Genomic DNA, 19843 nt, shown 5'->3' with positions numbered 1-19843 from the left:
GTTTGTGAAAATGAGTATACACCTAGTTTGGATTCTGATGTTTTTTTATTTAGGTTTCATATCATGTGAATTGTGTTCTACTTTTAAGTGCAATGACAAGCATATAATATTTTGATGAAGCCAGCCCTTCTAGGGATCCAAGTTTAATCGGGAAATCACATACATATAAATTTGTGATCAGGAAAGAAAACCTACCACATATTTTATTCATGAAAATTTATTGACAATCTTTAGGCCCTTCTCCTCCTTTGAGTTTCCAGGTATATTACAGCTCGTTGCCAGTTCCATAGATGATATGTCATTTATTAAACAACGAATGGTCGAATAAGGGCGGTGCTCAGGCATGTGAGAGATAGCGGTTACCAGATGGAGACTATGGAGGATGAGTCTCCCACTAACGCAATGCGCAACATCAATGTTGGGTTTGCTTTGTCTTCTGCCAAAGGTCTCCCCTACTACCTTGTTAAACATCATCATAGCACCCACAAATTCATTTGTTGCCTTGAACATTGGATGTGGCCCATTTACAGTTCAAATGGAGTAGTTCTTCAGTGGAACAATACTGCTTTATAAGGGAATTTGAATGTCCGGTGGAATTCTGCTTACCCAGTAATTCCAGGAACACAGATCCATTCTCGTCGAATAAAGAACTGCCCAAGAAGGGTGAGGTACATAGTAGGTTTGACATGGTCTTCGTAGCGTGGTTCTAATGGCAGGTTTTATGCAGCAGGACCTTTAAGGATCCCACCACAACGCCTCCTATTTTATTTTTTAAAAAGCCGAGCTAGTCTTTGGAAATCAGAATGTACAGGAAAAAAATGTAGCAGTGAGTAGAAGGGAATCAGCTCCCATTTGCTGCTGGTGGAAGATGAACATCTGCAACGCTGTTATTTCTTCTTCGCGGCTGCGGAAAGCTCTGCTGCCGCCGCCTCTGCTGCCACTGCTGCTTGAGCTTGTAACTCTACTTCTCTGGTCGCCAGGAACGCCTGGTACTCCTCTGCAGACAAGCTGTGGGAGAAGAGGACATGTGTCATTGACCAAGACGAAGAACTGCCTGACAACTGGCTACTGCTGTGGGTTCTAACCTGTGATACCGCTGCAAGACTCTTTCCACAGAACCGGGTCTACCTCACTCTACTGGTGTCAGAAATGGGATTTTGGCTTTGCGGTAAACCCCCAAAATCCACATTGAAAATATTTGTATTGCTTCCTTCCAAAAATGAGAGACAAAGCATCTCCAGGGTGTTTGTTTCCTTCTAACTTCAAAGATAGAATATTACTGTTAAGGTCAGGTCATAAAACAAGGCCACGAAGCAATACAGATGGCTATAAAAACGAAGTAAAAACAATGTTCATAATATATTCAGTATCTTATCAAAAGGGAATATTAAGTGTGGGGGCCTTATAAGACTCTGAGGATTACTTGTAACACCCAAGCACTGAAAAAGCCAAGAGATCTTGCTTGAGGGCCCTATCAGCTTTGCCAATGGCTTTTCAGGATGCTGAAACTGCGTGGGGAGGGGCGGGGGCTAAAGGAGTAAGCAGAATACTATTTCCTGACGTTGTGCAACATTGGTAAAAAAAAAAAGAACATTTGAAAAAAGGTGTAATGACACAATCGGTGGTGTAATTGACCTGGCATATGCCCGCAACAACACAAGAAGTATGGTGAGAAGCACTTGAGAGAGCGAGCAGCAAACAAAAGTGACAAACAGGGGGCGCAATGGTATAGCACAAGAGGGGGAAAACAAGACAGAACATGGGTGTGTGATACACAAGAAAAAACAGTGTGCCGAGGCATTTGGGAGGGCACACAAGGGAGAGGGAGACAGCTGGGAAACATCTGCATGCTCGGGGAGAGTTTAATCACAAGGGAGAGGGTCTCTAAAAGTGAGCAGTGGAAAAACAATGCTGTGAGAAGTTGGCCTGGTATATGATGCTCACTAGTTCTAGTGATCACCTTGTACCATGCCAAGCAACCCTTATGGTGCAGGTTGTAAAGTCAACCTTATAGACAAGCTATCCTAGGGGTAGCATGGACTAAGCAGTCTTAGGCTAAACTCTGTAAAGGCATGTGAAGCAAGCTGTTTTACCATGCACAATCCCTTGAATACCAAATGAAAGGACACCACACAGATATATATTGAAAATATATATGGATTTATTTCTCAAAAGATACCCTATACTCTTTATGAGCACAGAAGCACAAGCGTTAAAACAAAACACAGTTTAAATACACAAAAGTTGCACAATTATGGATGAGCCCTAGGGGCCACCTAAACCATATACTAAAATAGTGGTATAAGAACCACTATGGGGAAAGTGAAGAGGCCTAGGGCCTGGGGAATCGCTGGAGCTGTTCGGGACTAGCAGTGAAGAAGTCGGGAAAGGCCAGCGGGACTCGGGTGCAGTGCGGAAAGTGCACGCTTTACCAATGCAATGTCAATGGTGCGTAAAAGTTACAAAGTTAGTTAAAAAGGAACCTTCCGAGTGACCTAGAAGGATGAAACTTTAGACACAGACCCTAGAGGTGTGTACCAGTGTGGGAACACCGGCGGAGCTGAGTTACCTCACCCACAGGAAGCGGGTGCACAGGGTCGAAGTAGTGTCGGGTTTCGTCACGCAGGTCGATGGTGCTTGGAGCTGAAGATGCTGCAGGCGGCTCGATGTGAAGAGTTCCGGTGGATCCAAGGGTGGATCGGAAGAGGTGAAGACCTGAAAGCAGAGGGGACAATGTTCAAAGTCACTAGCCAGTGACTACCGTGGAACCAGAGTGGAACCAGGCGATGTCTGGTGCAAACAGGCGTCGAGGTGTAGCTTCTCTCTGCAGCCACGTGGACACGAGGGGTCGAAGACGTCCAGGAGTCGGTCACGAGCTGTCCCACGCAGGCTTCTCGCTGTTGGCGGTGTCGGCAACTTGATTGGAGCAAACAGGCCTTGGCTAATGCAAGCCACGCGGGAATCGAAAAAGGCTTGTTACTCGGACCAGCAAGGTCAGAGCAGGTGCTCCTTTTTACAGGAGCGAGGGCAAGTCTGGAGCAACCAGACCCGCAGTGTAAATTGTAGGTTTCGTCGCCAAGATGGCCGCTAGCCACGTGGCAAGTGCCCGGGATGGCGCGTCGAGTGGCACGGTGCAAAAGGGCCCCACGCAGATCGTGGAGATGCTGGGGGGCTGATCTTCGGTGCAAGGGCTGCTCGAGGTTGGGGCTTCTCAAACCCCAAAGCACAGCGTCGAGGGTGCCTCTGATGCTGCGCAGTCAGCTTCTCGGGGGTCTTTCAAGAGGTCCGGTCCCACGTCTCTCGGTGCCTCCACGGGTCCCTTCTTTGCAGGGACTGTGGATCGGGCGGTGAGAAGTCTGGGAGTCTGGGTCTTGTCAGGCTCTGGGCTCGGGCTCCGGCGGCGGCAAAGCAGACGTCGAGTTGCTGGTTGGTGCCTGTGTTCACAGGGTGGTCACTCCTTGGCCACAAGGGAGATTCTCTTCCGTCTTCTGTGCAGCAGAATGTCGAAGTCCAGTCTTCTTCTGTATTTCAAGTTGATTCAGGATGATCTGAAGTCTCAGGACACAGCTCCCACTCTTATTCGAATCTGGGGGGCCGGATCACCTACTAGGTCCCTCCTCTGGGTGGAACCAGGAAGGGGGGTGGTTACACCCCCTTTCCTTTGTCCAGTTTCGCGCCAGGACTGGGGCTGGAAAGCCCCAGCACCGGTTTGAACTGGCCTATGCCCAGGGACACCTTGTGTGCCCCAGGCATGTCTGATTCTATTCAGCCCTGTCCTACCCAATACACAAAATCCTGTCTGGGGTGGTGCTAGCACCTCCCCAGGCAGGAAACCCTTAGTCCAAGCTGCCCTCGCTGGAAGGACTCCCAGCAGCAGGAGGTCAGACTTGTGTCTGTGGTGGCAGCATCCATTTTGTGATGCTGAGGCTCTGTTTAACTTTAACCGGGGTTCAGGCTAGGTACATGTCGTGTCCCTCTAGAAGGGTGGAATGCTACCCCCGTCGCCAGAACTGGCGAGGGGGTAGTATTCCAATTCGTATGACACCTTACTCGACATGTTTTGATAAAGCCAAACCCAAGATAGCATTTAACCGCGAGGTTCATAATGCACTTAAGAGTATATGGTATGGCAGTATCATGAAACAGCTAACGGACATGGTTCCGAAAGCTGCAGACAGGCTCAGCTCATGCCAGAGCACCATCTCACATATTTCCAAGCACTCTGCCTCCAGGATTGATGAGGCCTTCCATAGGAGTGGCTGATAGGGATATATGTGTCCATTTTAGGTTAGGTATAGGCATACTACACCTAAGTAAGGGGTGATTACACCGACTTACCCCAGCTGAGTGATCAGCCAGTTGTGTCAAATATGGAGGCCAGGGGTGGCACAATACGTGCTGCAGCCCCTGGTAGGCCTTGGAAGCACCTATGCCCTGGGTACACTGTTACAGGGGCCAATAAGGTGTGCCAATTCCAATTGTGTATGTACCTAAGGTACATGGAGTCCATTTTAAGGAGAGAGCAATTAGCCTGGGGCCCTGGATAGCAGGATCCCCGGCCAACTAAAGCCAAAAACCAGCTAAACACCAGGCAAAACGTTTGGGGGTAACCATAGTCAGATATCCACCTTCCTACATAACCCCCCCAAACGAAAGGAGATAAGGCTATCCTTGACCAGGTAAGCCTATATTGCCTAAGTGGCCATATAAGGAAGTACCAGCTCTGGCTTGGTTACCCCCTGTCTCATGGTCCACTAAGCAATCCCTCACCCTAAGGGTATCTGAGGGTCTCCACCATAGGGAATCTCTACCTGTGGTGTGTCTTTGCAAAGTTAAAGGCTGGTGTTGGGATGGAGTACTGAAGTGAGATTCCTCTGTAGGACTCAGCTTCCTCCAATCACTCTCCACCATGTGTGCCTTTCTTTCTTTGACTGAGTTGCACTGTGCTCTCAGGGTCAACCTCTGGCTACCTAAAGCTGGAGGCTGGGTCCCTCTTGTTGGCTTACTGGAGGGACAGGTCAGGTTTGGGGCCTTGGGGTCCCAGGTTTGGCTGTGCCCAACAGAATCCATCTGTGGGAGGTCCCTAACTACTTTTAAGGGGGCTCCCTCAGGAGTTTTTAAAGTTTTCACCTCACTAGGGCTACTAGTTTCGGTGCCCCTAATCTGTTGATGGGGGTGCTTTATTTGACAGGGGGCCCTTTGGGGCTCACTGTCCTTCTTGTCCTCTGAAGCCCTGGGCTGAGTAAGGCAAGGTAGAGAGGGGCAGGATACCTGCTCCAGACTGGGTCCCACCTGAGAAGGGTCCACTGACATCAGAGGCTCTGTCAGGCTAGGCCTGACTACCTCTGGGGCAGTTCCTTCATCAGGGGTAAGATCAGTTCCCTGAGGAGGCTGATCCTTTCCTAAAGTCTGGTGGGAGGGAGATTTCTCTTCCTCCTCAATGCTCTCTGTTTGTGTGGAGTGATCCATCTTTTCAGGCTTCACAACACATGTATCAGTTTGAGTTTGGGCTGTGGCCATCACAGCCCCACCAACCTTTTCAGGAGGAGACTCAGTTTGGGTATGGGCTGTTACCATCACAGCCCTGCTAATCTTTTCAGGAGGGAAGTTAGCTAAAGATGGGGCTGAGGTTTGCTCAGCCCTACCAACCTTTTCAGGAAGGACATCTTGGATTGGGGCTGTAGCCATCACAGCCCCACTAACCTTTCCATGGAGATTTACCATTCTAGAATGGGTTTCCTGTTCAACCTCAGCCCAGGCTGAGATTTCCAAATCATTCCCCAGTAGACAATCTACAGGCAAGTTTGAGGACACTGCTACTCTCTTTGGGCCAGTGACTCCTCCCCAGCTGAGATTTACCACTGCTATGGGATGATTTTTCTGAACTCCATCAATGTTTGTCACCTGGTATGTGGCACCAGGTAAAAGTTGCCTAGAGGGGACTAGATTCTCAGTCACCATGGTGATACTAGCCCCTGTGTCTCTGTTGGCCTCAACTTTCAAAACATTGATGAGGGGTTCTTGTCTATACTTGCTCAAAGTATTTGGGCAATCAGTGAAATTGGCAAACCCCATGCCAGTCTCATAGACAAGAGTATCTGAGGTAGGGGACCTGGTTAGGCCAGAATCCACCTGAGCTCCAAAGGTAAACCCACCTAAACTCTTGGGGGTGCTCCCACCACCTGGGGGACCACTGCTAATAGTGACAGGAGGTGTTGGAGCTTTACCTGGAGGTATGTTTTCCTTATTACCATTCATTGGACAACAGCTGTCTGTTTTCCAATGACCAACCTGTTTACAGTTATGGCAGTAAGGCTTTTTCTGTGTAGAGGAAGTGCTTTGGGACCCACCCCCATCCTTGGAGTTTTGGGGCCCTGGGGAAGTTTTCTCTTTGGTTTTATCCCCACCTTTCTCTTGAGGCTTGGTAGTCTCTTTCTTTTGGTCACCACCCTGGTTCTTAGGCCTGATCCTGGTTCTGACCCATTTGTCTGCCCTCTTACCCAATTCTTGTGGAGAGGTCAGATCAGAGTCCACCAGGTGCTGATGTAGAAGCTGATTTTGACAATTACTTAAGATTTGCTCTCTCATAATTCAATTATACAATCCTGTATACTCTGTAACCTTACTTCCCAGCAACCAGCCCTCCAGAGCCTTAGTGGCACATTCAACAAATTCAGACCAGTCCTGAGTCTATGTCTTCTGGGTATCTCTGAACATTAACCTGTACTGTTCAGTGGTTAAGCCTAACCCATCAATCAGAGCACTCTTCAGGACCAGGTAGTTTCTAGAATCCCCATCACTAACTGTGAGGAGTCTGTCTTGGCCTCTACCTTCAAAGGAGAGCCACAAGATTGCTGCCCACTGCTCCTGAGGGACCTGCTGTACTTTGCAAGCTCTCTCAAGTGCAGTCATCCATTTGTGGATATCATCCCCAACTTTGTAGGGGGGCACAATCTTACTCAGGTTTCTATTGTCATAGGACCTGTCTTTATCCTTAGGGATAGTGCTGCCACCAGTGGATTCTAATCCACTCTCTCTAGGCTGCCTTGCTCTAGCAAGTTTCTCTTTGGCCAGGGCAACCTCTAACTCTTGCCTCTGGATCCTAAGTTCAGCCTCTCTCATCTTGGCCTCATGTTCCCTTCTCTGAGGGCTAGTCAACTCCCTTCTGGAGTTGCCATGAGAACCTCTAGAAACATGGGAAGGATTGGACTCACCTGAGTGATTCCTCCTCCTCCTATGCTCCTGGTTAAGTCCATTTGGGGGTCTGAATGGGTTGGACCCACCTTCAGTCCCAAATAAGCTTAGGTTAGCCTGGTTAAGCCTGCTGACTAACACCTGGCTATTTCTACCATCATCAGAATCACGTTCTTCCACCTCCTCCTCCTCTTCCTCTTCCTCAGGCTGAGAATTCCCAGGGGTCTGGTCTTCCTCATCTATCTGGATGACAGGGGCAGGGGCATCAGGGTTATCATCTTCAGTGGGAGATCCTCCATCTCCAGTCCCTGAGGGGCCTGGTTTGGAGTTCTTTAGAGATTCAGACTGGTCTAACAGCTCTCTGAGGTGTCCTGCTGTAGGAGTAGGACCTGTTTTGATTCCTCTCATGGAACACAGTTGCCTCAGTTCCTTAAATGGAAAGATAGAAAATTTGGATGGTGCCCTTGGAGGGTCACTCTCAACAGAGGTGGTTCCAGTGGATCCCTCTGCTCCAGACATTGCTCTAGTGTGGTGGATGTGTTGCAATCTACCTACACTTGTGTTTTCCTACAAAACCTATCTAGTAGTTGTAGTCAGGGTGTGCTACTCCCTATCCTCTACAACAACTAAGTTCAGTAGAACTTAAGTATATCTAGTCTTGTTTTAGTGTACCTATCAGGTACCTGTATGATCTTTCAAATGATACTTTCAAAGATTGTAATGGTAAAACAACAGCAAGCTCAAATCTCAATCCGCTGCTCACCAATGTGAGAAGTTGGCCTGGTATATGATGCTCACTAGTTCTAGTGATCACCTTGTACCATGCCAAGCAACCCTTATGGTGCAGGTTGTAAAGTCAACCTTATAGACAAGCTATCCTAGGGGTAGCATGGACTAAGCAGTCTTAGGCTAAACTCTGTAAAGGCATATAAGGCAAGCTGTTTTACCATACACAATCCCTTGAATACCAAATGAAAGGACACCACACAGATATATATTGAAAATATATATGGATTTATTTCTCAAAAGATACCCTATACTCTTTATGAGCACAGAAGCACAAGCGTTAAAACAAAACACAGTTTAAATACACAAAAGTTGCACAATTATGGATGAGCCCTAGGGGCCACCTAGACCATATACTAAAATAGTGGTATAAGAACCACTATGGGGAAAGTGAAGAGGCCTAGGGCCTGGGGAATCGCTGGAGCTGTTCGGGACTAGCAGTGAAGAAGTCGGGAAAGGCCCGCGGGACTCGGGTGCAGTGCGGAAAGTGCACGCTTTACCAATGCAATGTCAATGGTGCGTAAAAGTTACAAAGTTAGTTAAAAAGGAACCTTCCGAGTGACCTAGAAGGATGAAACTTTAGACACAGACCCTAGAGGTGTGTACCAGTGTGGGAACACCGGCGGAGCTGAGTTACCTCACCCACAGGAAGCGGGTGCACAGGGTCGAAGTAGTGTCGGGTTTCGTCACGCAGGTCGATGGTGCTTGGAGCTGAAGATGCTGCAGGCGGCTCGATGTGAAGAGTTCCGGTGGATCCAAGGGTGGATCTGAAGAGGTGAAGACCTGAAAGCAGAGGGGACAATGTTCAAAGTCACTAGCCAGTGACTACCGTGGAACCAGAGTGGAACCAGGCGATGTCGGGTGCAAACAGGCGTCGAGGTGTAGCTTCTCACTGCAGCCACGTGGACACGAGGGGTCGAAGACGTCCAGGAGTCGGTCACGAGCTGTCCCACGCAGGCTTCTCGCTGTTGGCGGTGTCGGCAACTTGATTGGAGCAAACAGGCCTTGGCTAATGCAAGCCACGCGGGAATCGAAAAAGGCTTGTTACTCGGACCAGCAAGGTCAGAGCAGGTGCTCCTTTTTACAGGAGCGAGGGCAAGTCTGGAGCAACCAGACCCGCAGTGTAAATTGTAGGTTTCGTCGCCAAGATGGCCGCTAGCCACGTGGCAAGTGGCCAGGATGGCGCGTCGAGTGGCACGGTGCAAAAGGGCCCCACGCAGATCGTGGAGATGCTGGGGGGCTGATCTTCGGTGCAAGGGTTGCTCGAGGTTGGGGCTTCTTAAACCCCAAAGCACAGCGTCGAGGGTGCCTCTGATGCTGCGCAGTCAGCTTCTCGGGGGTCTTTCAAGAGGTCCAGTCCCACGTCTCTCGGTGCCTCCACGGGTCCCTTCTTTGCAGGGACTGTGGATCGGGCGGTGAGAAGTCTGGGAGTCTGGGTCTTGTCAGGCTCTGGGCTCGGGCTCCGGCGGGAGGCGGCGGCAAAGCAGACGTCGAGTTGCTGGTTGGTGCCTGTGTTCACAGGGTGGTCACTCCTTGGCCACAAGGGAGATTCTCTTCCGTCTTCTGTGCAGCAGAATGTCGAAGTCCAGTCTTCTTCTGTATTTCAAGTTGATTCAGGATGATCTGAAGTCTCAGGACACAGCTCCCACTCTTATTAGAATCTGGGGGGCCGGATCACCTACTAGGTCCCTCCTCTGGGTGGAACCAGGAAGGGGGGTGGTTACACCCCCTTTCCTTTGTCCAGTTTCGCGCCAGGACTGGGGCTGGAAAGCCCCAGCACCGGTTTGAACTGGCCTATGCCCAGGGACACCTTGTGTGCCCCAGGCATGTCTGATTCTATTCAGCCCTGTCCTACCCAATACACAAAATCCTGTCTGGGGTGGTGCTAGCACCTCCCCAGGCAGGAAACCCTTTGTCCAAGCTGCCCTCGCTGGAAGGACTCCCAGCAGCAGGAGGTCAGACTTGTGTCTGTGGTGGCAGCATCCATTTTGTGATGCTGAGGCTCTGTTTAACTTTAACCGGGGTTCAGGCGAGGTACATGTCGTGTCCCTCTAGAAGGGTGGAATGCTACCCCCGTCGCCAGAACTGGCGAGGGGGTAGTATTCCAATTCGTATGACACCTTACTCGGCATGTTTTGATAAAGCCAAACCCAAGATAGCATTTAACCGCGAGGTTCATAATGCACTTAAGAGTATATGGTATGGCAGTATCATGAAACAGCTAACGGACATGGTTCCGAAAGCTGCAGACAGGCTCAGCTCATGCCAGAGCACCATCTCACATATTTCCAAGCACTCTGCCTCCAGGATTGATGAGGCCTTCCATAGGAGTGGCTGATAGGGATATATGTGTCCATTTTAGGTTAGGTATAGGCATACTACATCTAAGTAAGGGGTGATTACACCGACTTACCCCAGCTGAGTGATCAGCCAGTTGTGTCAAATATGGAGGCCAGGCCAGGGGTGGCACAATACGTGCTGCAGCCCCTGGTAGGCCTTGGAAGCACCTATGCCCTGGGTACCTGGGTACACTGTTACAGGGGCCAATAAGGTGTGCCAATTCCAATTGTGTAGGTACCTAAGGTACATGGAGTCCATTTTAAGGAGAGAGCAATTAGCCTGGGGCCCTGGATAGCAGGATCCCCGGCCAACTAAAGTAAAAAACCAGCTAAACACCAGGCAAAAAGTTTTGGGGTAACCATAGTCAGATATCCACCTTCCTACAAATGCTATCTTTATTATCCCAATTAACATATGGGATAAAGCATCCCCGTCCCATGCATTATAAGGATATTTATAGTCACTGTGAAGTTCCATGACCATATAGAGGAACGAGGCTGACGTTTATTTTTTTATAAGATAATGGAACTCTGAGATGACTTGCAATATCCTTTTAATCTATGGAAGAAGATATTTTATTCCTTATCAAACATGATCACGTAATCACCCTTCCCAAAAACTGCATAAATTCTTATAGTCTTGCTCTTTCATGTTCCTTGAGATCCGGAAGAACAAAAGCAGAATCTGTACTGAGAAATTAAACACACCAAAAAGCAGATAGTAATTTTTGCAATAATATATTAGAATCAGTTTAATTTAAGGCAGATTAAAAAATGCAGAGCTTACATCTTGCCTTCAATGATCTATAGTGTGGAAAAAAAATATATTTCGCCATAAATATCTCCTTTCTGCTGATCAATTTTTTTTAGAGAGAAAGATGGAAAAGTCTGCTACTGTTTTCCATGTTCAAACTGAGCCTGTGATTATGCCCCTTGACCTGCTTTTCACCTTGCCTGCTGGCTTTCACAGCCAGCATTGTGACATCAGAAATCAACAGCAATCATTTTATTGCAGTTGAACAGCCACGTCATTAGGACAAAGCCTATGGCGCCGCTGTGTGGTTGTGAAGACATATTGGGGCATGCCGAAAGATGACTTAGGAATGCATTCCACCCATTGCGTGCCACTGATTTTTCGTTTTGTCACTCACAGTTGCTTTCTTTGTTTGCTTGCTCTATTTGTGTTAGCTCATTTAACATGCCTTTGTCTATCCTTGGAGCATAACCTCTTTACGACCTAGATTGGCTACGTTATTTTGCACATTGTATACAGATGTCTCCCTTGTAGGTTTCTCACCATCCCTGCCCCATATGCTCCATGTAGCTCCTAACCACAGTGTTTTCCACGTTAGTATTTCGGTGGTCTGCTTCTGTGCCACCCCCACAGAGCCCATATTTCTCTAATTTTTGCTGATTCAGTTTTCGTTTAATATATATGGAGGGAACTCAGCCACAGGGGCTTTGGAGCACTTAACAATTAGCACCAGTTACAGTACACAGTAGTCACAGTCATTGCTTAGGCACAGGAAGAATAAGTGATGTGACCAGAATCATAGGATGTAGGGCTGATTCTGGGACTCAAACCTCGTTCCCCAGATCCAAAGTCAGCAACCCTGGCTGCAGAGCCAAATCCTCCGTCCTCCTCTGCACCCCCATTTTAGTCATCTCGTCCAAGTGCTTCGCCCCAGCCTTCACATTACTTCAGTCCCACCCGCACCCTTAACGTTCATAAGGAAAGTCAATAGGTTTTTAAACCGAGACCTTTTCACCTTGCCAATGTTTGTCTTATTTTTTACCAGGACGAAGTTGGTACACAATGGAGTGCGTCTGGTCAGGCTGAATGTTTCTGCTGCCCTGGGTGAAATATGGGCTTTGTCCATGTTCATCTTGTAACGCTTTCAAGATGTTCTCTTAGCCTGCCTGCAGTAATAGCTCAATATTAAAAAAATAAACATAAGAAACAGCTCCTCTCGAGTTTTAGTTCTCCTTACCTCGTTGCCTCATTGAAAGCGGCGGATGGCTCCACCAGTGCTATTGCAGAACGTGTCTGTTTTAATGACTGTTTCCATATATTTCCGTAGTGCTTCATATTCATGCGTGGAAGTCTGAGCGCTTCCATGTAGAGTCATTTGTTGTGCACGCTGGTGAGTTTTACAAGCACGGTGCTCTTTTGAGTGCAAGAACATGAGGCGCTTTGTTGGTTTCCCAAGCAAATACTTGCCAGGAAACTTTCCACTTTTGAAGCTCTCATAACATTGTGTCACCTGACAGCCTTCGACTGGGCTGTTTCTAAACAGCAGCAACATTTCTGCGTTCATCAATGATGTTTAATTCCTCGTACAACATTTCTTCTACTTTTCTTTAGATGTAAGCTTTTTAGATCAATCCTGGGCAGCGCACTCGCTGCTCTGCGAGGCATGCTGTATTGATGTAGGGACCTGAAATCCCGCCCACATTTTTAATTGGCTTGTGTCATTGTCCACTGTAAACTGTAGCTTTTCAGTGGTTAAAAGGCTTAGTAGTCCCTCCTTAGTACCACCTTGTCTTATTTTGTAACCACCCATGGCAACACCCCCTGTTACGTGTGTTGTTACTCTGTAGGCTTTAATTACAACCTCCGAGCACTATTTTCTCAAATACCTTTTTCCTGCCTGTTGTTGCAGGCAGAACATGCTCTCTCCTAACGCTTTTAAAAATTTTCATAGCACGCATTTGCAATGCAATGCGTCCCGCATTTGCAAGAGTTTAAGCTATTAGTATTGTAAATGATAATGTCTTTTATTTATCTGTTTTAAAAACAACACATAAATAAAAGGCATTGTCATTTACAATGCCAATAGCTCAAACTCTCATAAATGCGAGACCTATTGCATTGCAAATGCTTGTTCTTTAGATGTATACTGGCGAGAGCGGAGTACCCAGCCACCAAAATGTTGTGTACCCAAATATAATATCAAATTGCATACTCATTTTGACTCACAGAGCGGCCACAGAGGGGTCAAGGATCTTTTCATCCAACAAAGCCTGCAGGAATTCCAGTTGAAGGGGCACATGCTTCCACACAACACCTACCACAGACATGGTACGCTGTCTACATTGCACCTACAGCTGAGAGGGTACACTTTAGTAGAGGCGGTGCACCTGTCAAATAGAACCTATGGGAAAGGTGGTACACAGGGATGATAAACCTGTCCTCAACCAAGCGTAGCAGAGGAGATGCACCTATCTACAAAGAACATGCACAGAGGTGATCCACCTGGCCGCACATTTTATTTCAGAGCTACATACTTTACATCTGCAGCACCTATGGAAAAGGTTATACACCGGTCAACACTGCATCTAAAGCAGTGGCAACATATCTGTCCTCGCCGCACCTGTAGCAGTGACGGTACACCTCTCTACATAGCATCTACAACAGAAGTGGTACGTTTGCTCACACATCCCCTACAGCAGAGGTGGTAAACCTGTCAACATCCTCTACAGTAAATGTGGTAGACCTGTCCCCACATCATCTACCTCGGATGTGGTACACCTGTCCACACATATCTTATGGCAGAGGTAAACAGCCTCTATAGTAGAGGTGGTACACCTGTCCTCACATCCTCTCCAGTAGATGTGGGACACCTGTCTGCTCATCATCTACCTCGGATGTGGTACACCTGTCCACTCATCATCTACCTCTGGTGTGGTACACCTGTCCACTCATCATCTACCTTGGGTGTGGTACACCTGTCCACTCATCATCTACCTCGGATGTGGTACACCTGTCCACACAGCTCCTAAGGCAGAGGTGGTACATCAGTAAACCCATCCCCTAAAGCAGAGGTGGTACACCTGTCAACATCCCCTACAGTAAATGTGGTAGACCTGTCCGCTCATCATCTACCTCGGATATGGTACACCTGTCCGCAAACACGTGTACGATGTGAACGCCAGAGACGCATGCAGCACACCGCCTGTAAGAGGTGGACGGTGCAGAGTCTCTTAACTAATTGTTAAGATAAGAGGAGGCGGCGTATCATCGTAGGAGGGAGCATTACCTCAATATAAAGAGCGACAGTAAATAAGCGTCCCTCATCATTCTGGAAGCAATCAGATATCAGCGATATAGTCAGACCCACCTGCAGGTCACAGAGAGCATAGAAGTGATGAGAATCCCTATGCGCATGGTACTTACCATATTACAGCATAACATTGAGCAAACTAGAATCCAGCACGGCCCTCGGAGATTGAAAACTATACCAACCTTGCGGGTCGTAGACCAAGTAGTCCCCCCACACAAGAACAAGAATTCCAATTGTTCCTCTTCTCCATCCAGCCCGCAGTATCTGTTTGAAATAATAGGTCCTGAAGAAGGTGGCAAAGAAAGAAAAATAAGCCACCGAAACGCGCGTTGGCCAGTCTGTGTGTCACACCCCAGATCTCAGCACAGCATCGGAGGATTAAGTCCTTCACTTTCATGGTTCAATCTGTGTATGTAGTGAGGTATTGGGGTGCGAAGTATGCTTGTAGTGAGTGAAAGTGATGCGTATGTAGATGACTAAGAGGCATGTATGTATGGGGATGTTTGTGAGTCTGGATTTGTCTACATAATTGATGTGTGTAAATATTGTATAACCTGTGTTGCTCTATAGGATTAGTATATATTGTATTTTTCTTTTTGTCTCTATGGTTTCTGTGTAAAACTGGTATCATGAAACTGTGTACAGACTTATATTTGATGCTTAAAAATATATACAAAATATTTTTCTAAAAAAAAGTTCAAACTTTCAAAATAAAATACGTACAAATGCAACTTTTGTTCTATGTGTAGCAGAGTATTGTTTGGTGTGCCCCGTGTGTGAGCTTCTTTGAGCCACTTGTAAAAGAAATGTAGGTCTAGATGGTTACTATCCTAGGATAGTTCTTATTGCATGGTACACCTGCCACACATCTCTTATGGCAGAGGTGCTACAGCAGTAAGCATCCTCTATAGTAGAGGTGGTACACCTGTCCTCACATCCTCTACAGTAGATGTGGGACACCTGTCTTCTCATCATCTACCTCGGGTGTGGTACACCTGTCCACTCATCATCTACCTCGGATGTGGTACACCTGTCAACTCATCATCTACCTCGGATGTGGTACACCTGTCCACTCATCTACCTCGGATGTGGTACACCTGTCCACTCATCATCTACCTCGGATGTGGTACACCTGTCCACTCATCATCTACCTCGCATGTGGTACACCTGTCCACTCATCATCTACCTCGGATGTGGTACACCTGTCCACTTATCATCTACCTCGGATGTGGTACACCTGTCCACTCATCATCTACCTCGCATGTGGTACACCTGTCCACTCATCATCTACCTCGGGTGTGGTACACCTGTCCTCACATGCGCTACAGTAGTTGTGGTACACCTGTCCTCACATCCGGAATCGCAGAGGTGGACGCCTGTCCAAATTCACCCTCAACAGTAGTGGTACATCACCTCACACCTCCCCTACCGAAGAGGTGGTAAACCTGTCCAATCAGACACTACAACAGAAGCAGTACACCTGTCAACACATCCTCTACAGTAGATGTGGTACACCTGTCCACTTATCATCTACCTTGCATGTGGTACACCTGTCCACACATCTCTTATGGCAGAGGTGGTACATCAGTAAACAGATCCTCTACAGTAGATGTGGTACACCTGTCCACTCATCATCTACCTCGGATGTGGTACACCTGTCCACTCATCATCTACCTCGGATGTGGTACACATGTACAAACATCTCTTATGGCAGAGGTGGTACATCAGTAAACACATCCTCTACAGTAGATGTGGTACACCTGTCCACTCATCATCTACCTCGGATGTGGTACACCTGTACAAACATCTCTTATGGCAGAGGTGGTACATCAGTAAACACATCCTCTACAGTAGATGTGGTACACCTGTCCACTCATCATCTACCTCGGATGTGGTACACATGTACAAACATCATCTACCTCGGATGTGGTACACATGTACAAACATCTCTTATGGCAGAGGTGGTACATCAGTAAACACATCCTCTACAGTAGATGTTGTACACCTGTCTTGACATCCCCTATGGCAGAGGTGGACGCCTGTCCAAACAGAAACTACAACAGCTGTGGTACACCTGCCCCGCACATCCCCTATGGTAGAGGCAGTACATCTGTCCACCCAACCCCCAAGGCAGAGGAGATACACCTGCCCACACAGCATCTACAACAGATGTGACAAATCTACTCGCGCATCCACTACGACGGAGGTGGTAGACCTGTCCACCCAGCTTTGGCGGGAGCTGGACGATCTTCTGATGTTCATTTACCAAAACAACCATGGATGAGAATAGAAAAATAGAAAAGAAAAGGGGAAATGAAAGTGCTAAAACATCACGGAAGAGGGCGTCTTGTATTGCAAAATATCACTACAGGCTTGATTTTCTTGGAACATTAAACATCACTAATAGGCCATTCATGTTCCTTTCAGCTGATGTCCACTCCAGGGAAGGGCTAAATATTCCCCGCTTGAGTGCAACGCTGATCTCCTACAGGTTCACCTTATTCCAGCTGAACCAGATCGGACGTGTGCACCAGGCAGGCACATAGTCTTCTATCTAACAGCTAGAAACCTGCAATAAAGACACTGCTTATCCTTGTTAGTTTAAAGACAAGAATACACGTTCTAAAATGACACAGGAGACTTGCTATTCTATTTCAGCTAAATATAATAACATTTTCTCGCATCCACGAACATGTGCTCTCCATACTTATCCGTTGATCGCCCTGCCACTCCCCCTCCCCTGCTGGGCTTTCATGATTGCTCTTTATAATACAAAGTGAAACAAAAATACCTCCCTTCCCAAGCTTCTCTCTTGTTCACTCAGCACGCTGGGCCGTGCATTGAGCCCAGTGATCCTTTGTTGCTCTCCATCCACCCCTGTTGCTTTCTTTTCCTAACTTTTTTTTCCTTTTCTTGGTGGCCCCGCCAGCTGCAACTAACTACAGGTCCTTTAGAGATAGTGTGCATGGTTCATATTTTTTTTAGTTTGCCTCTCCATGAAAAGTGTTCTCAATCATGTAATGGTATATTTGAATAAAAAAAAAAAAAGCAGAAATGACCCCAGCGTCATGACGTATGCACGCATGATTGGACCCCAGCATTTTTTTGCCAATGCTGTTCCACATCGGCAATGCCATTTCCTTTCTTTTTGCCGATGCTTAACAGCATCGGCAATAGGAATTTGGAAAGTTCAAAGGTTTGCTCGTTCATTTCAAACGCGGGACATGCTGGCCTTGCCAATGCTTGTTTATTACAGATGACCAGAGACGTTATAAGTCTCTAGTGATAAGGAAATTCGACAGGGGCTTTAATTCAGGGATTCCGGGTGCCCATGGATGAGGCGCACAACGACCACAGGGCTCAAAGGGCTTCACCCCCCCCCCCCCCCCCCCTCCGGACTGCTTTCATCACAATTACTTTTTTGCCTACACAGTACAAAATATATAGGTGAATATCCAAATATAATTAGTTAAGTAAGCAAGAAAAAATACATCGAGATTACAAAAAAACCTTTCAATTTGAGTGGGAGAGGAAGCGAAGGAAAGGAAAAGAGAACATAAATAAAAGTTAAAGTAGAATGATTAAGAAATATTTTCTCAAATTGCTACAACTTTGGACAGGAGCATGGCTGGACCAAAAAATCCACAGGCAGTCAATCCGGGATACTGGGGATAGGCTGGTCATTTTCTTGCTCTATTTGTCTACCCTCAACTTCCCTCCCACATCCTCTTGTTTTAGGTCTGGCTAAGCAGCACAGGTGTTTGCAAGACCTACTATTTCCAATGTACAGTTAAACTAGGCCTTGGGTCGGCCCCCTTTAAGTGCTGGCTTCTCTTTTTAGCACCAGTGACATTTTGGATCCAGTCCAGATAAGTATTTCTTTCTCTCTGGCCATTATGGTCTGAACGAAATCGATGAAAGCTACTATTATAGCATTCACATGCACTTATTTCTTAGCCCGACGCGCAGGAAGGAGTTGACAAAAGCTCAAACCTGTGAATAGAAAGGCATGAAGCAGAAACCAGGAGGTAACCTGTGCTGAAAAGGATAGCAGGTTTGCTTTGAAATATACAGAATATTAATTTTTGAATAAGGTGATGCATGTTCAGTTTGAAGTAGCTAAGAATTATAGGGTTTGCTAACAGTATAACTCTTCAGATTTAAGAGATTAATTAATTATTTTTCAATATTGATATGGGGTGCTTAATTTTATTTTAAAAAAAGTGCAGGGTCCCAAAGTATTTCCAAGTAGATCGTGGCTAGTACTGCTGAGTACCAGGGTTTCCGAATACCAATGTTGCCTGGTTTTAATTCCGCCTCATGCCTCATCCACCACTTTACACTTCCTGTCTTTTTGTCTCACTCTTGGAGTCTATTTTTCATCCCTGGTTTCTCCCTTTGTCACTATATTCCCATCTCCCTCTTTTGCTTTTCTTTTTCTTGCTCTAGGTCAAAGGCTGATGATGAAAAATAGGTCTTGGTCACCAAAAAAAAAAAAAAAAAAGAGTACTGGTGCCCACCACCTGCAACCATCATCGAAAATTGTGAACTGCTGTTTAGAGAAAGGGAAAATAGATAATTTAGGAAACTGGAACATTTAAAATGTAGGAGATTAAAAACAAAAATGTCTATCAGGATTGGAGCTGGCACAAGGGGTAGGGGGCATTGTTCCACAGGGCCTGCACCTTTGCAGGGCCCTTGCTCCTGCTGGTTAGATTTATGTCTGGCTTTTGTTTTTTATATTATTACCGATGATGAGACAGAAAACAATGACACTCTAGATAAAGTCAGCTGCTGTCCTTCCAATTTCTTTTGGGGGCGGGGGTAAACTTTGATCAAGGCAATTGTGCCCCTATTAACAGAAGTAACAGGGCCTCGAAAGTATATTGTGACCCGGGTCTGGCAAAACACTTCTGATAGGCCTGAGGAGAACAAAACATTTTTAAGGACTTCGAAGGGGTTGCAACGAAGGCGTGAAACCTCTATTAGACAACCCAGTCAGGAAAGCTGCACCAAGCAGTTCTTTAAGATACACACTTCAGCTTAGTGATAGTAGAGCACCTGGTTGTTTGAAATCCATGATTGCACTAAATCAACAATAACAGCAAGACACGTGAAGGTGCATTTCGTCCATCATCAGTGTGTCTTTTGCTCTCTCACCCTAAGTGGGCCGGGGATGCCCAGATGTGGGTCCCGTGCTAACTCTGTCATTGGATTTAAGCTATCCTGGCTGATGAGGAGTGATGCCCCGAAACTGATCCCAAGATGCATGTTTCCAGTCCAGGAAGCATCTGGCTAGGCATTTCGGGCTGGACTGTTCCTATGAGGCACAGGTTCAAGACTGATTTGCATATGGCTGGGTCCAAAATGGCGTGGCATAATGAGCAAAAGAACAATGGATTTAACCTGGATGTCTTGACTGGTGGTGAATGTTTGATTTGCTCTGCATTCCGTCCATCA

At 46.9% G+C, this 19843-nt stretch overlaps 1 protein-coding gene across 1 annotated transcript in view; it reads right to left on the bottom strand.

Moving 5' to 3' along the window:
- Positions 1-201: 201 nt before the first annotated feature.
- MRPL11 (mitochondrial ribosomal protein L11) overlaps positions 202-19843 on the bottom strand; it is an 821503-nt gene continuing 801861 nt past the window's right edge. The window contains exon 6 of the mRNA XM_078660798.1: positions 202-1008. Within this exon, the coding sequence (XP_078516924.1) occupies positions 888-1008 (121 nt within the window). The 3' untranslated portion in view covers positions 202-887. The remainder of the gene's footprint in view (positions 1009-19843) is intronic.

This window comes from Lissotriton helveticus, chromosome 9 (genome assembly GCF_964261635.1).
Source record: "Lissotriton helveticus chromosome 9, aLisHel1.1, whole genome shotgun sequence".
NCBI classification, from domain to species: domain Eukaryota; kingdom Metazoa; phylum Chordata; class Amphibia; order Caudata; family Salamandridae; genus Lissotriton; species Lissotriton helveticus.
This window is presented reverse-complemented; position numbering and strand designations above follow the sequence as displayed.